Here is a 23,210-nt window from a genome sequence, read left to right as displayed (position 1 = left end):
CGAAGTCAGCTGCTTAACCCACTGAGTCACCCAGGGGCCCCTGTTTGACTGCTTACCAAGTGAGCATTCACGGTTCTTCAGTCTTTTTATCTTGGCTGAATACTGCTGGCCTCTGGGGTAGCTTTACCTATAAAACTGTTCTGAATTACTTTTATTATAATAACAAGGTCTTAGTCTACACCCATAATGGACCATTGGTTAAAGACAAAACTTCTTTTTTTTGATAAAAATAATGCCGAAATACAATTGGGACTTTTTTTTTTATTTAAGATTTTATCTTTGAGAAATCTATACACCCAAGATGGGGCTCGAACCCACAATCCTGAGATCAAGAGTCACATGCTCCACCAACTGAGCCAGCCAGGTGCCCCAGATAGGACAACTTTTTAATGAAAATATTTCTGTAAATTCCGCCTATCTACACACCGCTTATATCTGCTTACCGTTTTCACACGTTATCGATAAATGCTGTTGGGACCACCAAGGACCCACCAGGATGACTAGATCGGGTCCTGACCTTACACCTATGCCGAAATTATGTTCCAAGGGATTAAAAAAAAAACTATACATAAAAAAATTAAACCGTGTGTTAGGGGAAAAAATGGGAGCATTTGTGTCATTATCTTAGGGAAGGCCTTCCTAAGTATCACAGAAATCCCCAAAACCATAAAAGAAAATGATCTGTTTGCATTAAATTGAAAATTTTTTTCCTGGTAAAGAAAAAAGAAAAGAAAAATAAAACAACCCTTATGCACAAAGTCAAATAACAACTTAAGAGGAAAAGAAGATATGTGAAATACATCACAAAGAGTTAATTTCCCTTGTCTTTAAAGAGCTCCTACAAATCAATAAGGATAAAAGACCAAAATAATCTAGTAGGAAAACACGCAAAGGATGTAAACAACTGGTCACCAAAATAATGCAAATCTGTCTTCAATGTAAGAAGAAAGAACCCTTATCCTCACTTACACTAAGCAAAATGCACGTGGGACTAAAATGAGATGCCACTTTTCATCTACTGGACTGGCAGAGACTAAAATGTCTGATGCCTCACTCTGCTGGTGAAGAAATGTGACACAGACCATTTTCATCATTGCTGGGGGGAAGGAAGGTAATGTACAATTCCTATGAAGTGCAATTGAGCAACAAATTTAAAGGTAAATGCTCACATCCCCTTTGTTACGGGTTGAAGCGTGTTTGCCTTCCCCACCCAAACTCCAATGTCGAAGTCCTAACCCTCAGTACCCCAGAATGTAACTTTATTTGGAAATAGGGTCATTCCAGATGTAATAGGTTAAAATGGGGTCATACTGGAGTGGGGTGGGGCCCTGATCCAGTATGACTGGTATCCTTATTAAAAGAGGAAATTCAGGGGCGCCTGGGTGGCTCAGTCGGTTATGACTCATGGTCATGATCCCGCGGTTCACGAGTTCGAGCCCCGCTTTGGGCTCTGTGCTGACAGCTCAGAGCCTGGAGCCTGCTTCAGATGCTGTGTCTCCCTCTCTGTCTCTGCCCCTCCCCTGCTCAATCTGTCTCTCCCTCAAAAATAAATTTAAAAAAACATTAAAAAGAAAAAAAGAGGGGATTTGGACACAGACACGCACAGAGAGACTGCCGTGCAAACATCGACGAGGAGATGAGGTGATGCTTCTATAAGCTAAGAAACACTAAAAATTGCCAGCAGACTGCCAGAAGCCAGATTTACCCTCACAGCCCCCGGCCCCACACCTTGATCTCAGACTTCCCAACCTCCTGAGGTGTGAAGTAAGGCATTTCTATTGTGTAGCCATCCAGCGTGTAGGACTTTGCAAAAACTAAGACACCCTTTGACACAACAAGATAATTAAAAAAAATTTTTTTAATGTTTATTTATTTTTGAAAGACAGAGACAGAGCGTCAGCACAGAGCCTGATGCAGGGCTCAAGCCCACGAACCGTGAGATCATGACCTGAGCTGAAGTCGGACGCTTGACCGACTGAGCCACCCAGGCGCCCTGCAACAAGATGAATTTATCCCGCTATATACTTGCACAGAAGCAAAGTGCTGAGCAGACGGGGGTCCACACTGCAGTATTTGTAATCGCTAACGATTAGGAACGCCTAGATGTCTGCCAAAAACTGCCTAACAAATTATGAGACACCCCTACAAACGTAATAGTTTTCAGCTGAATGTTTTTCAGTAATGAGGCAGCATGACATGTTGGAATTACCTCAAAGGTTTATTACGAAGTGAGCAAAAGCAAGGTGCTGTTGGTTGTAGAGAGGACCTCGTTTCTGTAAAAATACCGAGAAAGCTAGCAGGATATACGGTATATGCACAAATATTTGCTTGTAGATGCACTGATGCTGTCTATGAAGATATATAAGAAGCTGCTAACTTCTGTTGTTCTTAGAGAACCAAATCACTTTAAGGACCAAGAAAAGGAGGCTTTGGCTCTACTATAAACACACCTGTACCTTTTGAACCTTTTACATTATGTATTACCTGTTCGGGAAAAAAAAAAAATCTTATGTGTAATGTCAAAATGGCTTTAGTACTTCAAAAAAAAACACACTAAGAAGAGAAAATATAGCCATTTTAGCTTTTCATCTTTTGGAAATAACAGCTATTCGTCCCTGAAATGGGTTATTTGAGGAGATCATATCTCTTCTCTTATCTCTTCTTTTAGAATCAAAGCACAAAATTTGTTTTTAAAATAACTAAATAAATTACAGAAATGAGGCACAGAATGCAAGAATTCTAAACGCACATGTAGTGAAAGCAGAGTATATCTATTTTTTTAATTCAGCATGTAAATTTCTGTCTATGAGGATAATTTCAGCATATATTCAGTCCTCAAACCAAGTGTGACAAAATATGTTTAATTCATTTGTCTATAAGTCTTACTTTTCTTCATAAAATTAATTTAAATTCTTTTAACACTGGGCATTACTTACTAAATAGAAAAGGGTCAAAAGTCACTTTAACGCAATAAGAAATCATAATTGGGGGCGCCTGGGCCCTCTGATAGCTCAGAGCCTGGAGTGTTCTTTGGATTCTTTGTCTCCTTCTCTCTGTCTCTCCCCCGGCTCATGCTCTCTCTCCTTTAAAAATAAATACACATTAAAAAATTTTTTAAAAAAAGAAATCTTAATTGATATGAACTTTTAAAAAATATTTATTTTTGAGAGAGAGACAGAGCCTGAGCTGGGGAGGGGCAGAGAGAGAGGGAGACACAAAATCTGAAGCAGGCTCCAGGCTCCAAGCTGTCAGCACAGAGCCTGATACAGGGCTCGAACCCATGAACTTCAAGATCATGACCACAACCGGATGCTTAACCAACTAAGCCCCCCAGGTGCCCCTATATGACCTTTTTAATACAGTCTTTGGGATCAGACTAATGTAAAATAAAATGAATTTTCTCCAAATATCTTCTCTATCTTGTGAAAAAGATGAAATGAATTTTTTATTCAAAAAAGTGTTTTCAAGGTCATTTATTGCTATGAAACCAGTTTAAGGGTTCAAACATGTTGAGAATTGAAACCTAGGCTCACCGTGTATGGTTGCACACGCTGTGAAATGCACAACTCCAGGGAGCGCCATTCGGATTATAAACCAAATTGTGCAGTGCACCACCTGTGCAGCTGTGCATATCAATCCCATGACTACTGAAAACGTTGCGGAGGCATGAAACCCTTTTGGGTAGGGGAGGCTAGGTGTGAGAGCTGGGGCCACATGGATTGTGAGGCCAGACTCTCATACATACAGCTTCCTCTCTCTCTAGGTTGACCTCCTCCCTTTTGGAGGCGCTGGCCTAAGTTTTCTCTAAGCCTCATACCTTTGGTCTTCCCAAGGCTGTGGGGAAGGACCATCTGCCAGGGCCTGCAATCACTTCCTTGGCTTGTACAACTCAAAGTCCTCTGTAATCACTTGGCAACTAAGAAGAAAGGCCAGAAGAAGGCCCCCCCCACCCCCGCCATGCCCCTAATCTTTACTGCTACCCTAATGGAGGCAGAGGTGGAGGGAGCTGAACTTTAAGTGACATTCAGGTCATTTGGCCTCCAGACTTTTCTGTGTGATCTTAGCAAATCTTTAAGCGTCTCTGGGCCTCTGCCTCCCTATTTGCAAAATGAAGAGGCCCTATTGCCATTCTTTCTCTGCCTCGTGGAAAAACCGACGAGAGAGAAAAACAGGTAGTGATGATTTCACAGAAAATGCAGAGAAATTCAAGCACCCCAATTATCATCATTAAACATCAAGAATTAGTGGACTGAGCACCAGGAGGCCCTACTGAGCAGCTATAAAACCTCAAGCAAATCTTATGACTTCTCTGGGTCTTACCAGGTGCCAAACAGCAGACTTTGAACTAGATCAGCAGCTTGCTGGCCTTTTCACCACTAAGAGTCTGTTTTATTATTTCCAGACATCCCCCACAGACCTCATATTGTATAAGATTTTATCCCCTAAGCTATATTTAGGTAGTTATGACAAGCTTAATAATTATTAAATGATTGTTGCCACCATAATAAAGGATATTTTCAGTTGGAAGAATTATGTGCTTATACAGCCAAAAGGCCTAGAACTGCTAATGGCTTCAGGCAAGGCTTGATCCAGCAGCTGTTACCAAGGACCTACGTTCTTCCAGTCTCTTGGCTCTGCCTCCTATGATGTGTCACAGGGTGGCTTCCAGAAGCTCCCCGCACTACCTGCTTTACTCATTTGTGATTGGCAAAAATCAGACAGCTTGCTTCCCAGTTAGCTCAAAGACAAGACCCAGAATTGAGACTCAGTTTACCCTGATTGGCCTGATTTGGGTCATGTGCCTTTTCCTGACCAATTGCTATAGCCTGGAGGATGAGATTATTCTGACTTGCTTAAGCCAGTTAGGCCCCGCCCTTGGAATGGGGTCATTTCCGGCCATATCACATGGCTGGGAAATTCCCAGTACCGTTAGCAGGGGAATCAGGCAAGGGTGCTGTGGAGCCTACGAGCAGGCTTCCTGCTGCATGTTTAGCAGTCAGTGAGACCTCAGACGGCCCATCGCCACTTCCGAGTGGCATGTGAGCTACTCACTAGTGACCTCTGGGATCTTGTGAGTTGGGTCGAGATGGCAACCCCGTCTGTGGGCGGCCACCTAACCATGTGAGCTGACATCAGCCCAGCTAGCAGCAAGCTCCCTACTCTGTGGTTAGACCTGGCCTAGATGCAAGTTCACCCGTGTCCAGCTTCCAGTTCTCCGTCCCCATCTGAGCCTTCACAAATGGCTCAGTTGGGGACCCCAGGTGAACCTCCAGCTCTCCCGTCCCCAGGCCTACGACTGCCCTGTTCAGACACAAGGTAACACCGATGAGCTGCACTGGGTAAACAGGGTACGACAGAGATGCCCACGGCCAAACATCCCTGGAACCACTGGGGCTCACTCGTCCATTGACTCACCATGCATTTACCAACATCTGGGCCAAATCGTGTCCCAGGGAGCCACAGTCAGGTGGGGAGACAGTGACGCCCCAGACCATTACAATTAAGTGTGGGAACACAGTGTGGGGGGCAGTGGGGGCCCAGGGACAGGGACAGACCCCTTCCCTTCCCAGGACAGAGATGTGAGCATCCACCCCAGCACACTCAGCAGCAAGGTCGCCTTGGCCCAGCCCCTGCCCTCCAGATCCTAGGGAAGCCCAGGGGCCTCTCTGGCAGCTCCGAGATCAGCAAAGTTGTGTCTGCCACTACAGAAAAAATTTTTTAATGTTTCTTTCTTTGAGAGAGAGAGAGAGAAACAGAGTATGAGTGGAGGAGGGGCAGAGAGCCAGACACAAAATGTGAAGCAGGCTCCATGCTCTGAGCTGTCAGCACAGAGCTCGACATAGGGCTTGAACCCACAGACTCGAGCCGAATTCAAGGGCTTAACTGACTGATCCATCCAGACGCCTCTCCCCCAGTACAGAATAGGAGTGTTCAACCCGAAACTGGGGACCTGACCTCATAGGGCTTTACAGAATTCTTTCTGTCGCCTTCAGTGCAGCTCTGGGGCAGGGGCAGGCCGACTCAGCCTTCTGCCCACCTTCAGACCCCATGTCTTCTTGGATCTTCAAAACCAGGTGGGGTTCTCTGGTTAAGGGGGTGCACGGTGGGGAAAACTTCCGCCGCACCCACCCCCCTTAACAGACACTTGAGATTCAACCATTCCTTGGTGTTAGGCACTCCCCGGACCTAGTCCCTAAGTGAGTCACCGGTACTTCCGAGCACTCGTGTGGGTCTGTGGCGAATGAGGCCAGGGGTGCCTGGGATGGAGAAAGCCTGGCCAGTCCCCTTCTCAGCTTTGCCCAAATTAACTTGCTGTGCGGCTGGGGGCAAGTCCCTTTCCCTGTCAATCTCCTCATCCATAAAACAAGGGCTCCAGGCTAGTAAGTCTCTCTGGGGCTTTCCAGCTCTAACCATGCAGAATGTGAGCATTCACGGTTCAGAAAAGAGGGAACAGGGGTAACCGAGTGGGGGGCGGTCTAGGGAGGAGGGGAGGCAGGAGGGCCATCTGGCCAGGGCCCCATAGACCAAAGGCCCCAAGTGTGGACTTTGGATGCTATCTCCAAACGGAATTACACTCAGGCACAGTATACATACAAACCCATAGAAACGAACAAACACAGGGGCGCCAGGGTGGCTCAGTCAGTTGAGCGTGGGACTTCAGCTCAGGCCATGATCTCTTGACTCGGTTTGTGAATTCAAGCCCTTCATGGGGCTGCTTGCTGCTGTCAGCATGGAGCCTACTTCCTGCTTTGGATCCTCTGTCCCCCTCTCTCTCTGCCCCTCCCCAACTTGCGCGCGCGCGCTCTCTCTCTCTCTCTCAAAAATAAACAAACAAAAAGAAATGAAAAAAGACATCAGCCTCCTTGCCAAAATACACCACCTATAAGGCCCATGAAGTTATACATACAGGGATTTTTTAAAATAAACTTTTTATTTTTGTAATTAATGTGAGATTTACAGAAGAGCTGCAAAGAGTGTAGAGTTCCCATATACCCCTTACCCAGTGTCAGTTTTCCTAATATTATCGTCTCACACCTCAGTGGCATGTTTGTGAAAGCTAAAACAAAACAACATTGGGGTGCCTGGCTGGTTCAGTCAGTAGAGCATGGAACACTTGATCTCGGGGTTGTGAGTTCGAGCCTCACGTTGGGCGTAGAGATTAGTTAAAAATATTTTTTAAAAAATATTACAGGGGCACCTGGGTAGCTCAGTCGGTGGAGCATCCAGCTCTTGAGTTTGGCTCAGGTCATGATCTCACGGAGTTTGTGAGTTTGAGCCCCACTTTGGGCTCCCTGCTGATGGTGCTGAGCCTGCTTGGGATTCCTTCTCTCTGGCTCTCCCCTGCTCACGTGCTCTCTCTCTCTCTCTCTCAAAAAATAAATGAACTTAAAAAAAACAAAACAAAACCTTAAAACAAAACAATTCTGGTACATCTCTGTTGCTAAAGTCCAGGCCTTATTTGGACTTAGCCAGCTTTTCCATTAGCACTCTGCCTGATCCAGGAACCTACCCAGGCAACTATATTGTATCCAGTCAGCACATTTCCTAGCGTTCTCTGGTCTGTGACTGTTTCTGTCTTTCCATGCTTTTTATAACCCTGTTTTGAGGAGTCCTGGTCAAGTGTTTTATAAAATGTCCTTCAACTGGCGTCCGTCAGAGGTGTTCTCCAGAGTCATGGGTTTGGGGGAAGAAAACCACAGAAGTGACATGCCCTTCTCATCACATGATATCAGGAGTACACGACATCCAGTCCACTCACTGCTGGTGACGTTAACCTTGATCACTTGGCCAAGGTGGTGTCGGCCAGCATTCTCCATTGCAAAGTTACTATTTTCCCATTTTCCACTCTGTAGTTGAGAAGCTAGTCGAATGTCCAGTGCACGGTCAAGGGAAGGGGAGGGGTAACTAGGTTCCATCTCCTGGAGAGGAGAATCTACATAGATTAGTTGGAATTCTTTGGGAAGGAAAATTTATTTCTTCTTTCCCAGTTAGCTATCTATTCAATAATTTATTTCTACCAGTGTGGACTCATGGATGTGTATTCTATACTTTTGGGTAATAATCCAATACTCTCTCTGTTATTTCTTTTATTGCTCTAATATTTGCAATTTGGGCCACTGGAGTGATTGGGCTCCTGGGTCCCTCTGACACAACTCATTCTTTTGTGTTTTGAGTACTTTCCAATTCTGGTGCCTCCAGATGTTCCAGGCTCACCTTTTCCCTCTCCCAGCCCAACAATCAGCCATTGCTCCAAAGAAATAGTATATTTTTAAAACGAATCCTCCATGGGGCGCCTGGGTGGTTCAGTCAGTGAAGTGTCCGACCTCATCTCAGGTCATGATCTCACAGTTGTGAGTTCGAGCCCCGTCGAGCTCTATGCCGACAGTGTGGAGCCCGCTTGAGATTCTCTCTCTCTGCTCCTCCCTTGCTTGTGCTGTCCCTCTCAAAAATAAATAAACATTAAAAAAAATTGGGGGGCGCCTGGGTGGCTCAGTCGGTTGGGCGTCCAACTTCGGCTCAGGTGACGATCTCGCAGCCTGTGAGTTCAAGCCCCATGTCGGGCTCTGCACTGATAGTTCAGAGCCTGGAGCCTGCTTCAGATTCTGTGTCTCCCTCTCTCTCTGCCCCTCCCCTGCTCTCGCTCTGTCTCTCTCTCAAAAGCAAAATAAAAACATTAAAAAAAATTTGTTTAACTAATTCTGCAATTATTATCTTGTCAGTGGTCCAAATACATCGCACTGCATTTGAATACATGATGAAAAAAAGTTATCTTGTTCAATTACTGCTTAAAACACACCTTAATTTTTTTTGCAGCCCTACTGTGATGTCTTTTTACAATATACTAGGAGATGGGGTGCCTGGCTGGCTCAGTCAGAGGAGCATGTGACTCTTGATCTCGGAGTCGTGAGTTCAAGCCCCATGTAGAGACTACTTAAAATAAATATGTAAATAACTTGGGCCACCTGGGTGGCTCAGTTGGTTCAGCATCCAACTCTTGATATCAGTTCAGGTCATGATCTCACGGTTCATGGGATCAAGCCCTGCCTCAGAGTCCGGCTCTGCACCGACAGCATAGAGCTCGCTTGGGATTCTCTCTCTCCCTCTCTCTGCCCCTCCTCTGCTCTTTCTCATACATACATACATATGTACATAAATAACTTAAAAAAGTATACTAGGAGCATAGAAACAGGGGAGGGACCTGTCATCTTCTCCCCACTTCCAGGAGTCCTTGATGAATTTAACCTCTGTGTTCTGCTAAAGCTTGGGTCACCCTTCCTACACAGGTGACCTAGCTCCTGGGTCCTCCCCAGTCTGAGCTGCCCAGAGGAGCTATCAAAGGCCAAGGTAATTCCTGGATCCTTTCTCTCTCCAGGTCCCCCATCCCCCGCCAAGGGGATAAGCAGTCCTGGACCTCTGCAGACCTCACCCAGGCTGGCCAGGTGCAGGCAGGCTCCAGGAAGGAAGCTGGCAAGCCCAGCCACCAAGACAGACAAATGTGGGCAGGGCACCATTACATCCAGAGTGTTCCTGGGAATTAGGGCCAAGGTTTGCAAAATCCAGCCGTAAGTGGAGCAGGGGTTCCCCGGAGCAGCCCTGGGTTCTGCAGAAGAGTCAGCTTCTCGGGAAAGAGCAGCTTTCATGAGCCGGAAGAGGGCGAGACTTCAGCTCACGGCTCGCTTTGGGAGGGGACATAGCTAGCTGCGTGACTCATCACCCGGTCCTGCCGGCTACAACTGGCCCAGCGCTGGACCTCCCAGAGGAGGTCCCAGGCAGGCAATCAATACCGCACGTAGGGACACAGGCCCAGTGCTGGGGGAGCCCTGGGGAGGAAGGAAAGTAGCATTTGAAGAGTCTCAGGCAGGCCTCACAGAGGAGGTGACATCATCAAAAAGATGAATGGAATTGGCCAGGCAGCAGTCCGGAGGGAAGGAGGGGAGGGCACTCCCAGCCAAGGAAGAGGCAGATGTAAAGGGCTGGCACAGGGCCCGTGGCCTAGAGAGTAGTCCATAAATGTGAGGCATTATTGTTGTGGTTGACTTATCATCATGACGGTTGTTAACCTGGACTTGTTTCTTAATATTTTTACTATCTTACAGGTACTTACTACAATGAATAAACGCTGAATGTCACTGAGTTTTTCTTACCTATAAAAGGGCTGCTGTGAAGATAAGGGGTACAGGGGCACCTGGGTGGCTCAGTCGGTTGAGGATCCGACTATGGCTCAGAGCATGATTTCATGGTTCACGAGTTCGAGCTCCATATCGGGCTCTGTGCTGACAGCTCAGAGCCTGGAGCCTGCTTCGGATTCTGTCTGTCTGTCTCTCTCTCTCTCTCTCAAAAATAAATAAGCATTAAAAAATGTATATAAAAAAGAAAACATAATAAAACATTAAAAAATGTTTTTAATTTAAAAAATTAAGATTACGGCCACAGCATACACAACGCTCAGTGGAACAGCTGAGACCAGCTGTGGGCCCCAGTGGCCTCGTTTTCCCTCTCTCCTTGGCTGGTGGCCAGCCCCTGGGGTTGTGCATGGGGGGCATAGGAGGGAACACTTTGGGATCTTTAAAGTTGATGGGCAACAAAACAGGGACTTGGGTAGGCAAGGTCAGGCAAGCCCAGGGGAACAGCTTCAGGGACCGGGTACAAATGCACGCTCCCTCCACCTGGGCCCTGAGTCTTCTGTGGCCTCCTAAAACCAGCAGGCACTGGAGGCTCGCTGCCTCAAAGAGAGCTGTGTGACCCTGGTCAAGTGACGTGTCTTTTCTGAATCTCTGAGTTTTTTGTTTCCTCAGCTCTGCAAGTGCATTAAAGCCATGCACAACAATGTCCAAAGCCCACTCCCTGCAACAGCTATATAAACAAATAAATAACGAATCCTAGAAATAACATCCAAAAACAGAATGGATTAACGACTAGTGGTATATTCCTAAAATGGAATATTATTCAATCGTAAAATAAATAAGTCATAGGTATATAGGCAATAGAAATGTATTTTTTTTTAATGTTTATTTATTTGGGGGGGGGAGGGGGCAGAGAAAGACAGAGACACCGAATCTGAAGCAGGCTCCAGGCTCCAAGCTGTCCAGGCTCCAAGCCGTCAGCACAGAGTCCTGACAGCACAGAGCCTGACGCAGGGCTTGAACTCACAAGCAGTGAGATCATGACCTGAACCGAAGTCGGACGCTTAACCGGACACTTAACCGACTGAGCCACCCAGGAGTTCCAACAGAAATGTATTTTAAAAAACAATGCTAGGGGCGCTTGGGTGGCTCAGTCGGTTAAGCGTCCGCCTTCAGCTCAGGTCACAATCTCGTGGTCCGTGAGTTCGAGCCCCGCGTCCAGCTCTGGGCTGATGGCTCAGAGCCTGGAGCCTGCCTCCGATTCTGTGTCTCCCTCTCTCTCTGTCCCTCCCCCGTTCATGCTCTGTCTCTCTGTGTCTCAAAAATAAATAAACGTTAAAAAAAAAAATTTAAAAAACAATGCTCTGGGTGCCTGGGTGGCTCAGTTGGTTGTGTGTCCGACTCTTGATTTCAGCTCAGGTCATGATCCCAGAGTGGTGGGATGGATGGAGTCCTGCCTTGGGCTCCACACTGAGCCTGCTTGAGATTCTCATTCTCTCTCTCTCTCTCTCTCCCCTTCTGCCCCTCTCCCCCACTTGCACTCTCTTTCCAAACAGTTAAAAAAAAATGCTATGTTGTGAGTGTCTGGCTGGTTCAGTGGGTAGAGCATGACACTCTCGATCTCAAGGGTGTGGGTTCCAGCCCCATGTTGGGTATAGAGATTACTTAAAAAAATAAAATCTTACATAAAAACCAACTTCAATGCTGTGTGAAAGAGGGGAATCACATAATCACAGAATGATTCCATTTGTACACAAAAAAGGAAAACTCGATATATTATTTAGGGATTTATACAAAGGTGGCAGAACTAAGAGAAAACCAAGGAAACAATTAGCACAATTAAAGCAAAATTCGGGAGGGGCGCCTGGGTGGCTCAGTCGGTTAAGCATCCGACTTCGGCTCAGGTCATGATCTCACGGTTTGTGGGTTCGGGCCCCGCATCAGGCTCTGTGCTGACGGCTCAGAGCCTGGAGCCTGTTTCAGATTCTGAGTCTCCCTCTCTCTCTGCCCCTCCCCCACTCATGCTCTGTCTCCCTCTGTGTCAAAAATAAATAAACATTAAAAAAAAAAAAATCGGGAAAAGTGGTCCTTCAGGATGGGAGGGAGGCTGCACCGGACGCATGTGGAAGGTCTCAAAGGTACTGGTGTGGGTCTAGTTTTTATTTTATTTTATTTATTTGGGGGGGGGGTCTAGTTTTTAAATTAGCTAGCAAACACATGGATGCTTGATTGTAATTATTATTAGCCGGTAAACTGCACATGGTGCCTTTTACAATAAAATTTTCTGTATATAACACTAATACCTACCTTCTAGAATGCAGCCCTCTCTGATAGGGCAGAGAAAATGTGAGTAAAGTATTGGCACAGTAAGCTCTCGGTTTTGAGTGCTTTGGCTCCCTAAGCCTCAGTTTCCCCGTCTTCAAAGTAAACTGGTGGCACTGCTGAGGCTTTGTCCTCCAGCTTGTGGGTTCTGTGTTCCCTTTGTTCACACACACGCACACACACACACACACACACACACACACACACACACATTGCAGGGCAGGTGTCAGGTCCCATCCTCTCTCGAGTCTCCCCACTGCCCTATGTCACTGGTAATTTCGAAAGCGGCAAAGATGACGCCCGGGGCCCTGGAATGGGAGCTCCTAGCCCTAGTTCCAATCCTTTCCAAATGGGGCAATTAGGCCTTTTCTGAACTTCTCCAGGGTAAAATAGGCATAGCAATCTGTTTTCCTCCTCTAAGCCCATGGGTTAATAGTGGAAAGTGCTCCAGTAAGAGACCCTGACTGGTTGACCTGGGAACCTAAAAGCGTTCTCACGGTGGGGGTGGGTGGCATCCGTGAGCCGTGAGAGACTATTCTGTGACCGCTCACATGGTGATTGGTGTAAACGTACCTCTTTGCCTGGTTTTCCGCCTCGGTCACTGTGTACTTCCTGGTTGTACTTTTCTATCCTGCTAAGTGTCCTCACCACGACCCCACCGCTGTGTACCTGCTCCAGTCACGGTGTGCCTGTTGACTGTCCCTGTCTCAGTCTGAAAGGTGCCTGTCTTTGCAATTATGGACCTACCTCCAACGCTGTGTACACCAACCTCTGTGTACCTGATTCACTCAGCGCGACCGTGACTGTCCCGCGGTCGGTCGGGGCGGACTTGTCGGGCGCTCCTAGGTCTGAACGTGCGTGGCTGTACCTGTACCGGCCCTCGCATCGCTGTGCGCACTCCGGTGAGTCCGCGCGCACCTGACTCGGCCCACGCCTCCCGGATGCCGGCGGGCTGTGCGCTCCCGTCCCGCGGACGTCGGCGCCGCGGGGGCCCCGTGCCGCGTCCTGCGTGCGGCGTCCCGCGTCCCCGCCCCCCTTCGGGCCCGGCCGGCTGGCGCGTACCGGCTGCGGGGGCGGGGCCGGAGGCCGGGGCGGGGCGCCGCGGGGGCGGAGCAGGAAGGGGCGGTGGCCGCTCCGCCCCCTGCCGCCCGGGCCGGCAGCCGCCTCCCCTGCCCGGCTTCCGCGTCACGGTGCCGAACGCCACCTGCCTTCTCCGTATAAAGGCGCCACCGGCCTCGCCCCCAGGACTCGGCCCCATGGAGACGCCGCGGGTCGCGGCTGGCGCTCGGCGGGGTGAGGCGCGTGGCGGGGCGGGGGGCGCGGACCCCGGGGGTGGGTGGGTGGGCGGCGCGGGGAGGGCTCCGGCCGGTCCGGAGGGGAGGGACGTGGGGCGGGTCTCTCCGATTTCGCCGGTCCCGGGGAACCCCTCTAACTTAGCCCAAGTTGGGGGGAGCCTCGGGGAGGGGGGCTGAGGTCCGGAGGGAGGCCGAGGGGCCGCGGAGCTCGGGGCCGCGACAGCCTCCGCGTCACCCGCGCCCGGCGGCCAACCAGAGTTTCCCAGCAACTTTTCTCGCCAGTGGGTCGCCTCGGAAACTTCCCCCCCCCCCCCCACCCCGGCCGGGGAGTCCGGCCGCGGACCCTGCGCCTCCTCGGCCTGGGCTCCGAGCGCGGGGCGGGCGGAGGCGCTGACCTCAGCGGGGAAGCCCCCGGTACCCCCTCCCCCCCGCCAGCGCCTTCCAACCCCGGGTTTCCATCAGAGAGCCCCGCCCCGCAGCTGTGGGGGCGCGGCGACGTCCTCCGAGGCCTCCCAGGACTTCTGGCTCCCCTGGGTTGCCACGGGACTAGGGGCGGGGTAGGAAGTGGAGTCAGACAGCGTAAGTTCAAGTCCTTGCGCCACCAGCTAACAGCTGGATGACCTTAAGCAAGTTCTTGAAGTCTGTGGCTCAGCTTCATCCTGTATATACTGGGAATGATGACTTCTAGCTGGGACAGCTTTCGAGAGGGTAGGAGAGGTGACACGTGCGGCCGGCTTTGCCCTTTGCCACCAGTCAGTGTGGTCTCAACCTGTTGGGTGGGGTAGGGGCTGGAGAGGGGTAGGAGAGAGAGCCACTCCCATCTTTAATTCTTGTGGTTGTCCTACAGGAGCTGTGACAGGTGCTTTCCATCGGTGTGAGCTGTGAGTGGCAGGTGGAAAGAGGTCCACTCAGGAAGCCAGCCCCACCATGAGTCTGTGGGAACTTGACAGTCGTAGCTGCCAAGGTACTCCCAGGCCGGATCAGGAGCCCAGCACTGAGGAGGCATCGGCTGTGGAACTACAGATGAAGGTTGATTTCTTTCGGAAGCTAGGCTACTCATCTGCTGAGATCCACAGTGTCCTGCAGAAACTGGGGGTGCAGGCCGACACCAACACGGTGCTGGGCGAGCTGGTCAAACATGGGTCAGCAGCCGAGCGGGAGCGCCAGGCTTCCCCGGACCCCTCTGCTCAGCTCCCCCTGGTCCCCCGGGGTGGGGGCACCCCCAAGGCTCCCACCCTGGAGCCCTCGCCCCCAGAGGAGAACAAGGAGGGCAGTGACCTGAGGCCTGTGGTCATCGATGGGAGCAATGTGGCCATGAGGTACGTGTCATTTCTGGGGCTAAGACCAGGGCCTGTGGCTGGGAATGGTGGCCATGTGTCTCTACACCTGTGGTAAAGAGGCCTTCAGGAAGGAGTGTGACCTGTTTTCACAGACCCATCTAGAGGAAGGGAAGGCCTTTTATTGAGGCTCTACGATGTGCCAAGAGACTCCCTTAATCCTTATGGCGTCTTATGGTCTGTTAGGAATGTTTTAGGGATGAGAACAGAGGCTCAAAGACGTGCTCATGGGCTCAGTATTGGTAAGTGGTAAAGCAAGGATTCGAACTTAAGCCCTTCTGTCTCTGGAGTTCACCTTATGCACTACGTCTCTCCCTGAAGGCCAGCACTCAATCTCAGTTCCTCTCTTGTGACATCAGGCAGCTTGGTGTAAGGAGAGTAGAGTGTGGGGCCAGGTCCTCCGTGTAGGAGCCAGTCACTTGATGTCCGTGAGCTTTCTCTGCTCATTAGTAAGACCCAGCCAACCCCTGCTCAGGTGACATTTGTGAGGAGGGGCGGCACAGAGCCTGGAGAGAGACGGAAGCTCAGTAAGCTGTAGTTGTTCTTACTGCTGTTACTTAGGGTCTGGGGCCTCTGAGGCCTTGTTGTCCCAGACCTGGACCCCCAAGGAAGCAGGCCCAGGTACTGAGGCCTTTGTCGCTGTGACCAAGAGTGACCTCAAGGATCTGGCTTACATGGGGGGTGTGGCAGGTCAGCTGTGACTTGGGTTGCCTCTGCTGCAAATGAGGCACCTGGGCCCCAGGGCCAAAGCCAGGACTCCATCCCAGTAACAGTCCCCTCTCCACGAAGACTGTCGCAGGGAATGGGGGCAGGTGAAGCCAGGGGCCACGGCTGTCACTGACCCCACAGAGCACAAGCCTGCTTTCAATCCAGGCTGCTCCCTCTGGCCCTGCTTTCTCCCGGTCCTTCCAAAGCGGTTGCTGAGTCAGGGCTGGGTGGATCGTTCACCAGGAAAAGTTCCAATGGGCATGGAGAGGGAGACCCCAGACTCAGGGTGGGGCCTGGAGAGGGCTCTTTGGTGCCAGAGGGGTCTCCCAGGTGGGCTGCCTAAGGCTTCAGTACCCAGAGCCCCTCCCACTCCCGGCCCAGCTGGGCCAAGTCAGCTGTAGGGCTGGTCCTGGCCCAGCTCAGTACAGATGCAGGTGGCCTGTTCTAGCCACCTTTGGATCAGTCTTCCCGTCTGGGAAATGGGCTGAGCCTAGGTGGGAGGTTGGGTAGAGCTGGCTGCCACACGGCTAGCGGCAGCTGGTTACAGTCTGTGCTTTGAGCATTAGGGGTCCCTTCTCAGGCTCCAGCAGCCTGTGGCTGGGCGAGGAGCTGCATAGGTCTGTGACTTCTTCCCCTGGAGGCTTGGGTGGGCTGCACCAAGCTAAGGCTGCCTGCCAAGGACTGTCTTCCCACCCCCTCCCTCCCCAGGGGCAGCCATGTGCTGTGTGTGTTTGTATCCAGGCAGGAGGAGGAGGGGCCTGGGCGGGAGGAGGGGGGTGGCCCCGAGGGGAGCTGGGCCGGAGAGGCACCGCCTTGGGGGTTTCTGAGCTGGGGCTGTAGCAGGAGGGGAATTCCTGCCTCAAACTTCCTGTCTCAGCTGCTGCTGGGTTCCTGCCCTGCCGCCCTCGCCCCCAAGGGCAGACAGACCAGCCCCCACCGTATGCAAATCGTGGGGAAATTCACCTCTGTTTCCTTCTAAGGGAATTTTTCTCTTGTAGCTGGGCCCAGCCCGGGCAGATCTCTTTACCTGGGTAGCCTGGCCTAGCCCTGCCCTCTATCCTAGGGTGGGAGCAGCTGAGCCAGAGTCCCTACATCCTCACACATCTTAGCCAGTTCCCTCACCTTCTGGGCGAACGGGACTGCGGTGGGGGAGGGAGGATGTCTGGTTTTCCTGTGCCAGCACAGCTTCCTCCATTGCAACAAGAGGGACTAAAGTTAGCTCTAGGGAGGCACTCCTGGCCTGGCTTGACTTGAGGGACTACATCATGGGCTCTACTCCTGCCAAGAGCAAGGCTCTCCCTACCTGCCTCAGGAGTGCTTTCGGGGCTAGGACAGCTGCAGGCAGACTTGTCCCCAGCTCAGGCTTTTGATGCCCAGAGGCAGTACTCTGTCCTTGAAAGCTGTGGCATCGCATGAAGTCCTAGGGCTGGCAGATGCTGGCCTCGGATGGGCCATATGCACGTACATACGTGTGTACAGAAGCAGGTCAGTGGGTGCATGTGCTGACTGCTTACCTGAGCCAGGGAGCCGAGCCAGGGGATGATCACGTTCCCAATGCGGAGACAGCAGAAGGCCCAGGGAGGGGCATCATGAAGACAAACCAGGGACCTGAGCCATACTGGAAGGTCAGGGAGGCTTCTCCGAGGCAGTACCGTTTCACACGGGTCCCAAAGAGCAGGAGTTTGCCCGCTGCACTCTTGTCTCTTGTTCCCAGCCTGCCCCCTACCTCTTAGCGCTTTGTTCAGACTCAAATTTGAGGGCTTTTCCTTCTGCTAGATAAACTTCAGGTCTTGCTGTTAAGGGACTAGAACAGCAAGCCAGTAGCCCCAGATGTGGGTTCAAGTTCTGTCTCCTACCACCAGCTAGGGAACCTTGGGTGAGTCGCAGAGCCTGGCTTTCTTTCATTGTGGCTTTGTTAAGGATGAAGACAGAAGGTGCGGGGCTCATCTGGCCCCCAGTGGGAGCTTGGTGCCCGCTGACCGCCATCTGCCCCAAGGCCAGGGCTGGTACTTTGTACCTGTCTGAGCATCAGCACCCGTGGTGGTTATGAGCACAGGCCTGGGGCTCGTGTCTCTGTTTCACCATTGCCACAACTTCTGTGCTCTGTAGACCAGTTTTCTCATCTGAATGAAGGGGAAAGGGGCCTTTGATGATAGCACCCTCCTCAGAGGCTTGCTGACAATTCAGTGTTAAGCACTTTGGTTAGAGCCTGGCTCACAGCCCTCAGTAAATGTGAACTTTTTATTGTAAAGAAGCCTGGTGGACAGTGGGGAGGCCCCGCCACCTGGCAGGGATGAGCGCTGCCTTCAGCTGGACTTTGCCCCCCTACAATTTATGGAGACCTTCAGACCCGGGAGCCCCAGCCTATCCCCCAGACAGCCTCCGTGCCCTGCAGCTGCCCCACCTGCCTCTCTATCTTCTCGTGGGGCTATCACCCACCCCAAAACTACCCACAGGATGTGGTTGGCTGTGGCCTTGCCTCCTTTGTGTAACGTTTATTCTGTTTAATTTCACCAAGCGTAAGAGACTGAGAGCTGTTCACGGAGGGGTGGATGAGGGGCAGGGGCTGTTGAGGAGGGAGCTGCAGCTGGTCCCGTCCAGCGCCCCCAGCCTGGGCCTAGAGCCCTTCTACAACACCCAGGGTTCCCTGGGGGGTCCCCTGGCCTCCTCTTAGCCTCCCAGGAAGCCTCCACTTTGCTGGACTGTCTCTGGCCTCAAGCAAACAGGAAAGTTATGCTGCTGACATGGGCCTTTCTTACAGAGGCTGCAGGCTACCAGGCCCATTTTACAGATACGGAAACTGAGCCAGAGCAAGCTAGCAGCCCCTCAGGGCTGGCTTCTGGATCCAGCCACATTTGGACGGGGTGAAATCCAGTCATCAGACCACAGCAGGGAGTGTCCCATCTCCAGCTCCCCTGCTAACAGAGAGAGTCCCCTGGTGTCTTCCTGACTGTCTTTCTGCCTCAGGTCATGCCCTCCCCAGAAGGGTGAGGAAAGGACAGGGCGGTCCGGGTCTGGGCATTTGGGGGAATTGGTAGTCTTGGGAGGAAAAGCAATGCCCTTTCACTTTCAGACTGAAAGGCTCCTCAGTGGCCTCTCCCACTGCCGGCCTGTGTTGGACAATGGATCCTGGCTCCTTCCCCTTCACCCTCCTGAGTCCCAGCCCCTGGGGCTTGTGTAGGACTGAACTTTAATCCATGTTTAATCCAGAACAATCTGGTTTCTCTTCAGTTAGCTGGGGCTCGTCCCTTCCCACCCCCACCCGCAGCACCGCCCAGCGGCCGAGGGAGGGGTGGTGACTCAGTGTGCCTGTGTGCATCTACGTCCCCGTGGTCCCAGCACCCCCGGGTGGGGCGGGAACCAGAAGGCTGCCAGAGCCTTTCCCCCACCCCCAGGTGTGTTGCAAGCGGCCTGACCCTCCCCCACATGGGAAGCGGGTGCCGCCAGATTCCTGGGCGTCTCCTCACTGTCGGGAGATGGAACTTCAGGGAAAGTCCCCGGTCTGGCCATCCCGGACGCTGTGGGAACCAGCAGGGAATGCAGGCCTTGGGCCAGAGGGCAGTGAGCTGAGCCCAGGGCAGGGGCCCGCAGAGCCACGCCCTCCTGCCTGCGGCTGGGGATGGCAGGCCAGCCACCCTCCAGGGCTGACCCTGTGCCCCTTCTTCTTCCCAGCCATGGGAATAAGGAGGTGTTCTCCTGCCGGGGCATCCTCCTGGCGGTGAACTGGTTTCTGGAGCGGGGCCACACAGACATTACGGTATTTGTACCATCCTGGAGGAAGGAGCAGCCTCGACCTGACGTGCCCATCACAGGTGAGTGGCACCTCTGGGTGGGGGGGCGCACTGCCCCAGCCGGGCTTTTTCCCCAGGGAGACGGTTTGGGTGTGACTGACCACTTCTGGGCCTCAAGCAGGGACCAGCTTGGTTTGTTTTTGTTTTTGTTTTTACTGTTTGTTTATTTTTGAGAGAGGAAGCGAGCATGAGTGAGGGGGGCGGGGAGGGGCACTGAGATCCGGGACAGAGGATCCCAAGCGGGTTCCGGGCTCTGCACTGACAGCAGAGAGCCCAACGCAGGGCTCGAACTCACCAACTGTGAGATCGTGACCGAACCAAAGTCGGGTGCTTAACCGACTAAGCCACCCAGACGCCCCAAGGACCAGCATTTGTTTTCCTGGCTTCTGCTGTCCTCTGCCCCTGCCTGCCTTGGTGTACCTGGAGTTCGGAGCTCCTGTGCCTGGCCACCCAGAGGCTCTGGGTCCAGATGGGGCTCTGACCTGTGCTGCCACTGCCTCCCAGACCAGCACATCCTGCGGGAACTGGAGAAGAAGAAGATCCTGGTGTTCACCCCGTCGCGCCGGGTAGGCGGCAAGCGCGTGGTGTGCTATGACGACCGCTTCATCGTGAAGCTGGCTTTTGAGTCCGACGGCGTCGTGGTCTCCAATGACACGTACCGGGACCTCCAGGGCGAGCGGCAGGAGTGGAAGCGCTTCATCGAGGAGCGGTTGCTCATGTACTCCTTCGTCAACGACAAGTACGTTCCTGGCTCCCGGGCCCCGGGGCCCCGGGGGAGAAGCCAGACGTGTCCTCTGGCATGGGGCTTTGTTGCGGGGAGCTCTGCTGGGGCCGCAGCCTTGTATCCAGGCAGCTTTGGGAGTGAGTGCAGGGGACTCACCACCAGGTAAAAGGGGCCAGGCTAGGCCAGGGGATCTGAATGTGGAGTTGCCGAAGCTTCTGTGATAGGATCTGGTCAGTGGTTCCCAGCACTCGCTCTCTGGCCAGAGGCTGGTGGATGGATGCAGCCTTAGTTTCAGATTTTCAGGTTGCTGGCCTCCCCACGCCCTCAGGGAGTGCCCAGCAAGAGAACTGCCCTGGCGGGGTCCTCCTCCCCTCCCTTGGGGCATTCCCGCCCTGGGCCCAGAGGTGTCCTGCAGGACGAACAGCAGTTTCCGGAGCTGCTCTCCCACCTACCCTGCAGGTTCATGCCCCCGGATGACCCCTTGGGCCGTCACGGGCCAAGCCTGGACAACTTCCTGCGGAAGAAGCCACTCACAGCCGAGCACCGGAAGCAGCCGTGTCCCTATGGTAAGAGACCCAGCTGCCCCCTCACTCCTTCCCCTTCCTCTCTCATCCAAGGCAGCTTGGGCCCCCGAGTGCTTCCTCTCCGAGCCCACCCAGCCCTACGTTTCCTGTGCCCCACCTTTCCCCCTCCCAGCCCTGGTTCTGGAACCCCTTGCTTAGACACCCCCTCATTCTCTTCCAGGGAGGAAATGCACCTATGGGATCAAATGCCGGTTCTTCCACCCAGAGCGGCCCAGCCGCCCCCAGCGCTCTGTGGCTGATGAGCTCCGTGCCAGTGCCCTCCTCTCACTCCCTAGGGCCCCAAGCAAGGAGAAGAGTGGCCGGCGGCCTTCACCTTCATCCCAGCCCGGCTCTCTGCCGGCAGAGCATGAGCAGGGCAGCCTAGATGGGAAGAAGCTGGGAGCCCGGGCATCGCCAGGGCCGCACCGAGAGGGTCTGACACAGACCTTCGCCCCAGCGGGCAGGAGCCTCCCACCTAGCGGGCGCAGCGGCAGCAGCTTTGGGCCCGCAGACTGGTTCCCACAGACGCTGGATTCTCTCCCATACAACTCCCAAGAGTGCCTGGACTCGGGCATCGGCTCCCTGGAGAGCCAGATGTCAGAACTGTGGGGGGTCCGAGGAGGAGGCCCTGGAGAACCCGGCCTGCCTCGGGGCCCTTATGCTGGCTACGGCCCCTACGGGGCCGAGCTCCCGGCCGCTCCAGCCTTCCCTACCTTTGGACGGGCCGTGGGTGCCGGCCACTTCAGTGTCCCTGCTGACTATGCCCCGCCGCCAGCTGCCTTTCCACCCCGAGAGTATTGGTCTGAGCCGTACCAGCTGCCCCCACCCACCCCAGTCCTGCCGGAGCGGCAGGTGCCAGGCCCAGGGGCCGACCGGGGCCCGTGGGCCGGGGCCGGGAGCCTAGCCAAGGAGCGAGCCAGTGTGTACATCAAGCTGTGCGGGGTGTTTCCCCCGCACCTGGTGGAGGCCGTGATGGGGCGCTTCCCTCAGCTCCTGGACCCCCAGCGGCTGGCTGCCGAGATCCTTTCTTACCAGCCCGGGCACCCCAGCGAGTGACCCAGCCGTGCGGCTGCCGGCCCTAAGGCTGGACAGAGGGAGGAGTAAAGTAGGGAAGGGAACCCACAAACCAAAGATACTGTAGGATTGGTCCTGGCCCACCCGGCACCTGGAGCCGGCTGCCGAGTGGGGCAGGAACGATCACCCTGTTGATGCACATTGTATCTGTAGTTTAAGGAGACGCCGCCTTAAAGGCGTCAATCCGTGGCTGAAGCCCAAACCCTCCTTTCTCTCAGAGGGCGGGGAGGGAGGTGGTGGGGAGCAGAGGCCTGGGCTGGGGGCCCTGCGCACGACCCCCCACCTCCACCCCACCCCTGGGATGCCGGCCTCGGCTGGCTAGTTAGGCACTGTGTGCCTGCCCTCCAAGGGCCCCTCCTGTACGCCAATGAGGCCTCATCAGTGCTCTCGCAGGGCACCGGGCCTCATGTTAGTAAGCAAGATGCTTCTTAATAACCCACCTTCTGACCCACTCTGTTCGCAGCGCCCTTGCCCCCGCGGGGGGTGGGGTGGGGGGAGCGGACCAAGGGCCCTCTGTCCCCACCCCCTCTTCCCTTCCTTCTATACTGAGTCCTCTCACCCTTCCCCGAGGGTGGGGACACATATTTGTGTGTGTACAGGTGTCATGTTAACTACTTTAAGTGGAAGTCCTTGCGCTCCCTTAACACGTCAATAAAGTACAATGTGAGCCCCTTTAAGAGATGCTGGTCTTTGTTGTACCCGGGGGTTGAGCCGGCCTTTGGGCAACGGGAGGTCGGCAGGTGGGCACCAAAGTGCTCAGCCCCCGGGGGCGGAGGCTTCCTTTACTGAGAGAAGGCGGTGGGGCGACACAGGCAGGATCGGGCTGTTCCCCTTTTCCGTCCTGGGACCGGAGCTGAGGGCAGAAAACTATCTGGCTGAGAATAGGGCTTCCAGGAGAGTTTGGGAGAGAAGGGGGTGGGGAAGCCCTTGGGTGCTCGGCTCAGGCACCATCTTCCCAGACACTGCGGTGTTCTAGGGGCCGAGCTGCACAGCGGAGCAGGGGGCGCCTGGGGGGCAGCCTGGAGAGGCGGTGCCAGGCTAACCTCCAAGCGGGAGGTTAGGGGTCCTGGTCCTAAACTCAAGAACTGGCTCTGCCACCCCAATTATGTCACCTGGGGCAAGTGACCACCCCACTCTGGGTCTCCCATTTCCTCATCTGCAAAGTGGTGATAATGTACCCACCTTACAGGATTGTAGGGGGTACACAAGAGCATGCTTGTTGAGTGCGTGACCCAACGCCTGGCACATAGTAAGTGCTCATTAAAGAGCCTC

The 23,210-nt window shown here is 53.3% G+C and overlaps 1 protein-coding gene across 2 annotated transcripts; it reads left to right on the top strand.

Moving 5' to 3' along the window:
- The first annotated feature begins 13,582 nt into the window (after positions 1 to 13,582).
- Positions 13,583 to 22,615, top strand: ZC3H12A (zinc finger CCCH-type containing 12A). Of its 2 annotated transcripts, none has more exons than XM_058718026.1 (6): positions 13,583 to 13,739; positions 14,589 to 15,060; positions 19,459 to 19,598; positions 20,082 to 20,316; positions 20,761 to 20,867; positions 21,046 to 22,615. In XM_058718026.1, the coding sequence occupies exons 2-6, from the start codon at positions 14,669 to 14,671 to the stop codon at positions 21,918 to 21,920; spliced, it is 1,749 nt and encodes a 582-aa protein (XP_058574009.1). In that variant the 5' UTR covers positions 13,583 to 13,739; positions 14,589 to 14,668; the 3' UTR covers positions 21,921 to 22,615. The 2 variants fall into 2 exon arrangements, with proteins under 2 accessions (XP_058574009.1, XP_058574010.1); XM_058718027.1 differs by lacking the exon at positions 13,583 to 13,739 and adding an exon at positions 14,194 to 14,449.
- The last annotated feature ends 595 nt before the right edge of the window (positions 22,616 to 23,210 follow it).

This window comes from Neofelis nebulosa, chromosome 2 (assembly GCF_028018385.1).
Source record: "Neofelis nebulosa isolate mNeoNeb1 chromosome 2, mNeoNeb1.pri, whole genome shotgun sequence".
NCBI classification, from domain to species: domain Eukaryota; kingdom Metazoa; phylum Chordata; class Mammalia; order Carnivora; family Felidae; genus Neofelis; species Neofelis nebulosa.
Note: the sequence above shows the minus strand (reverse complement) of the source record. Positions and strands in the feature narration are given on the sequence as shown.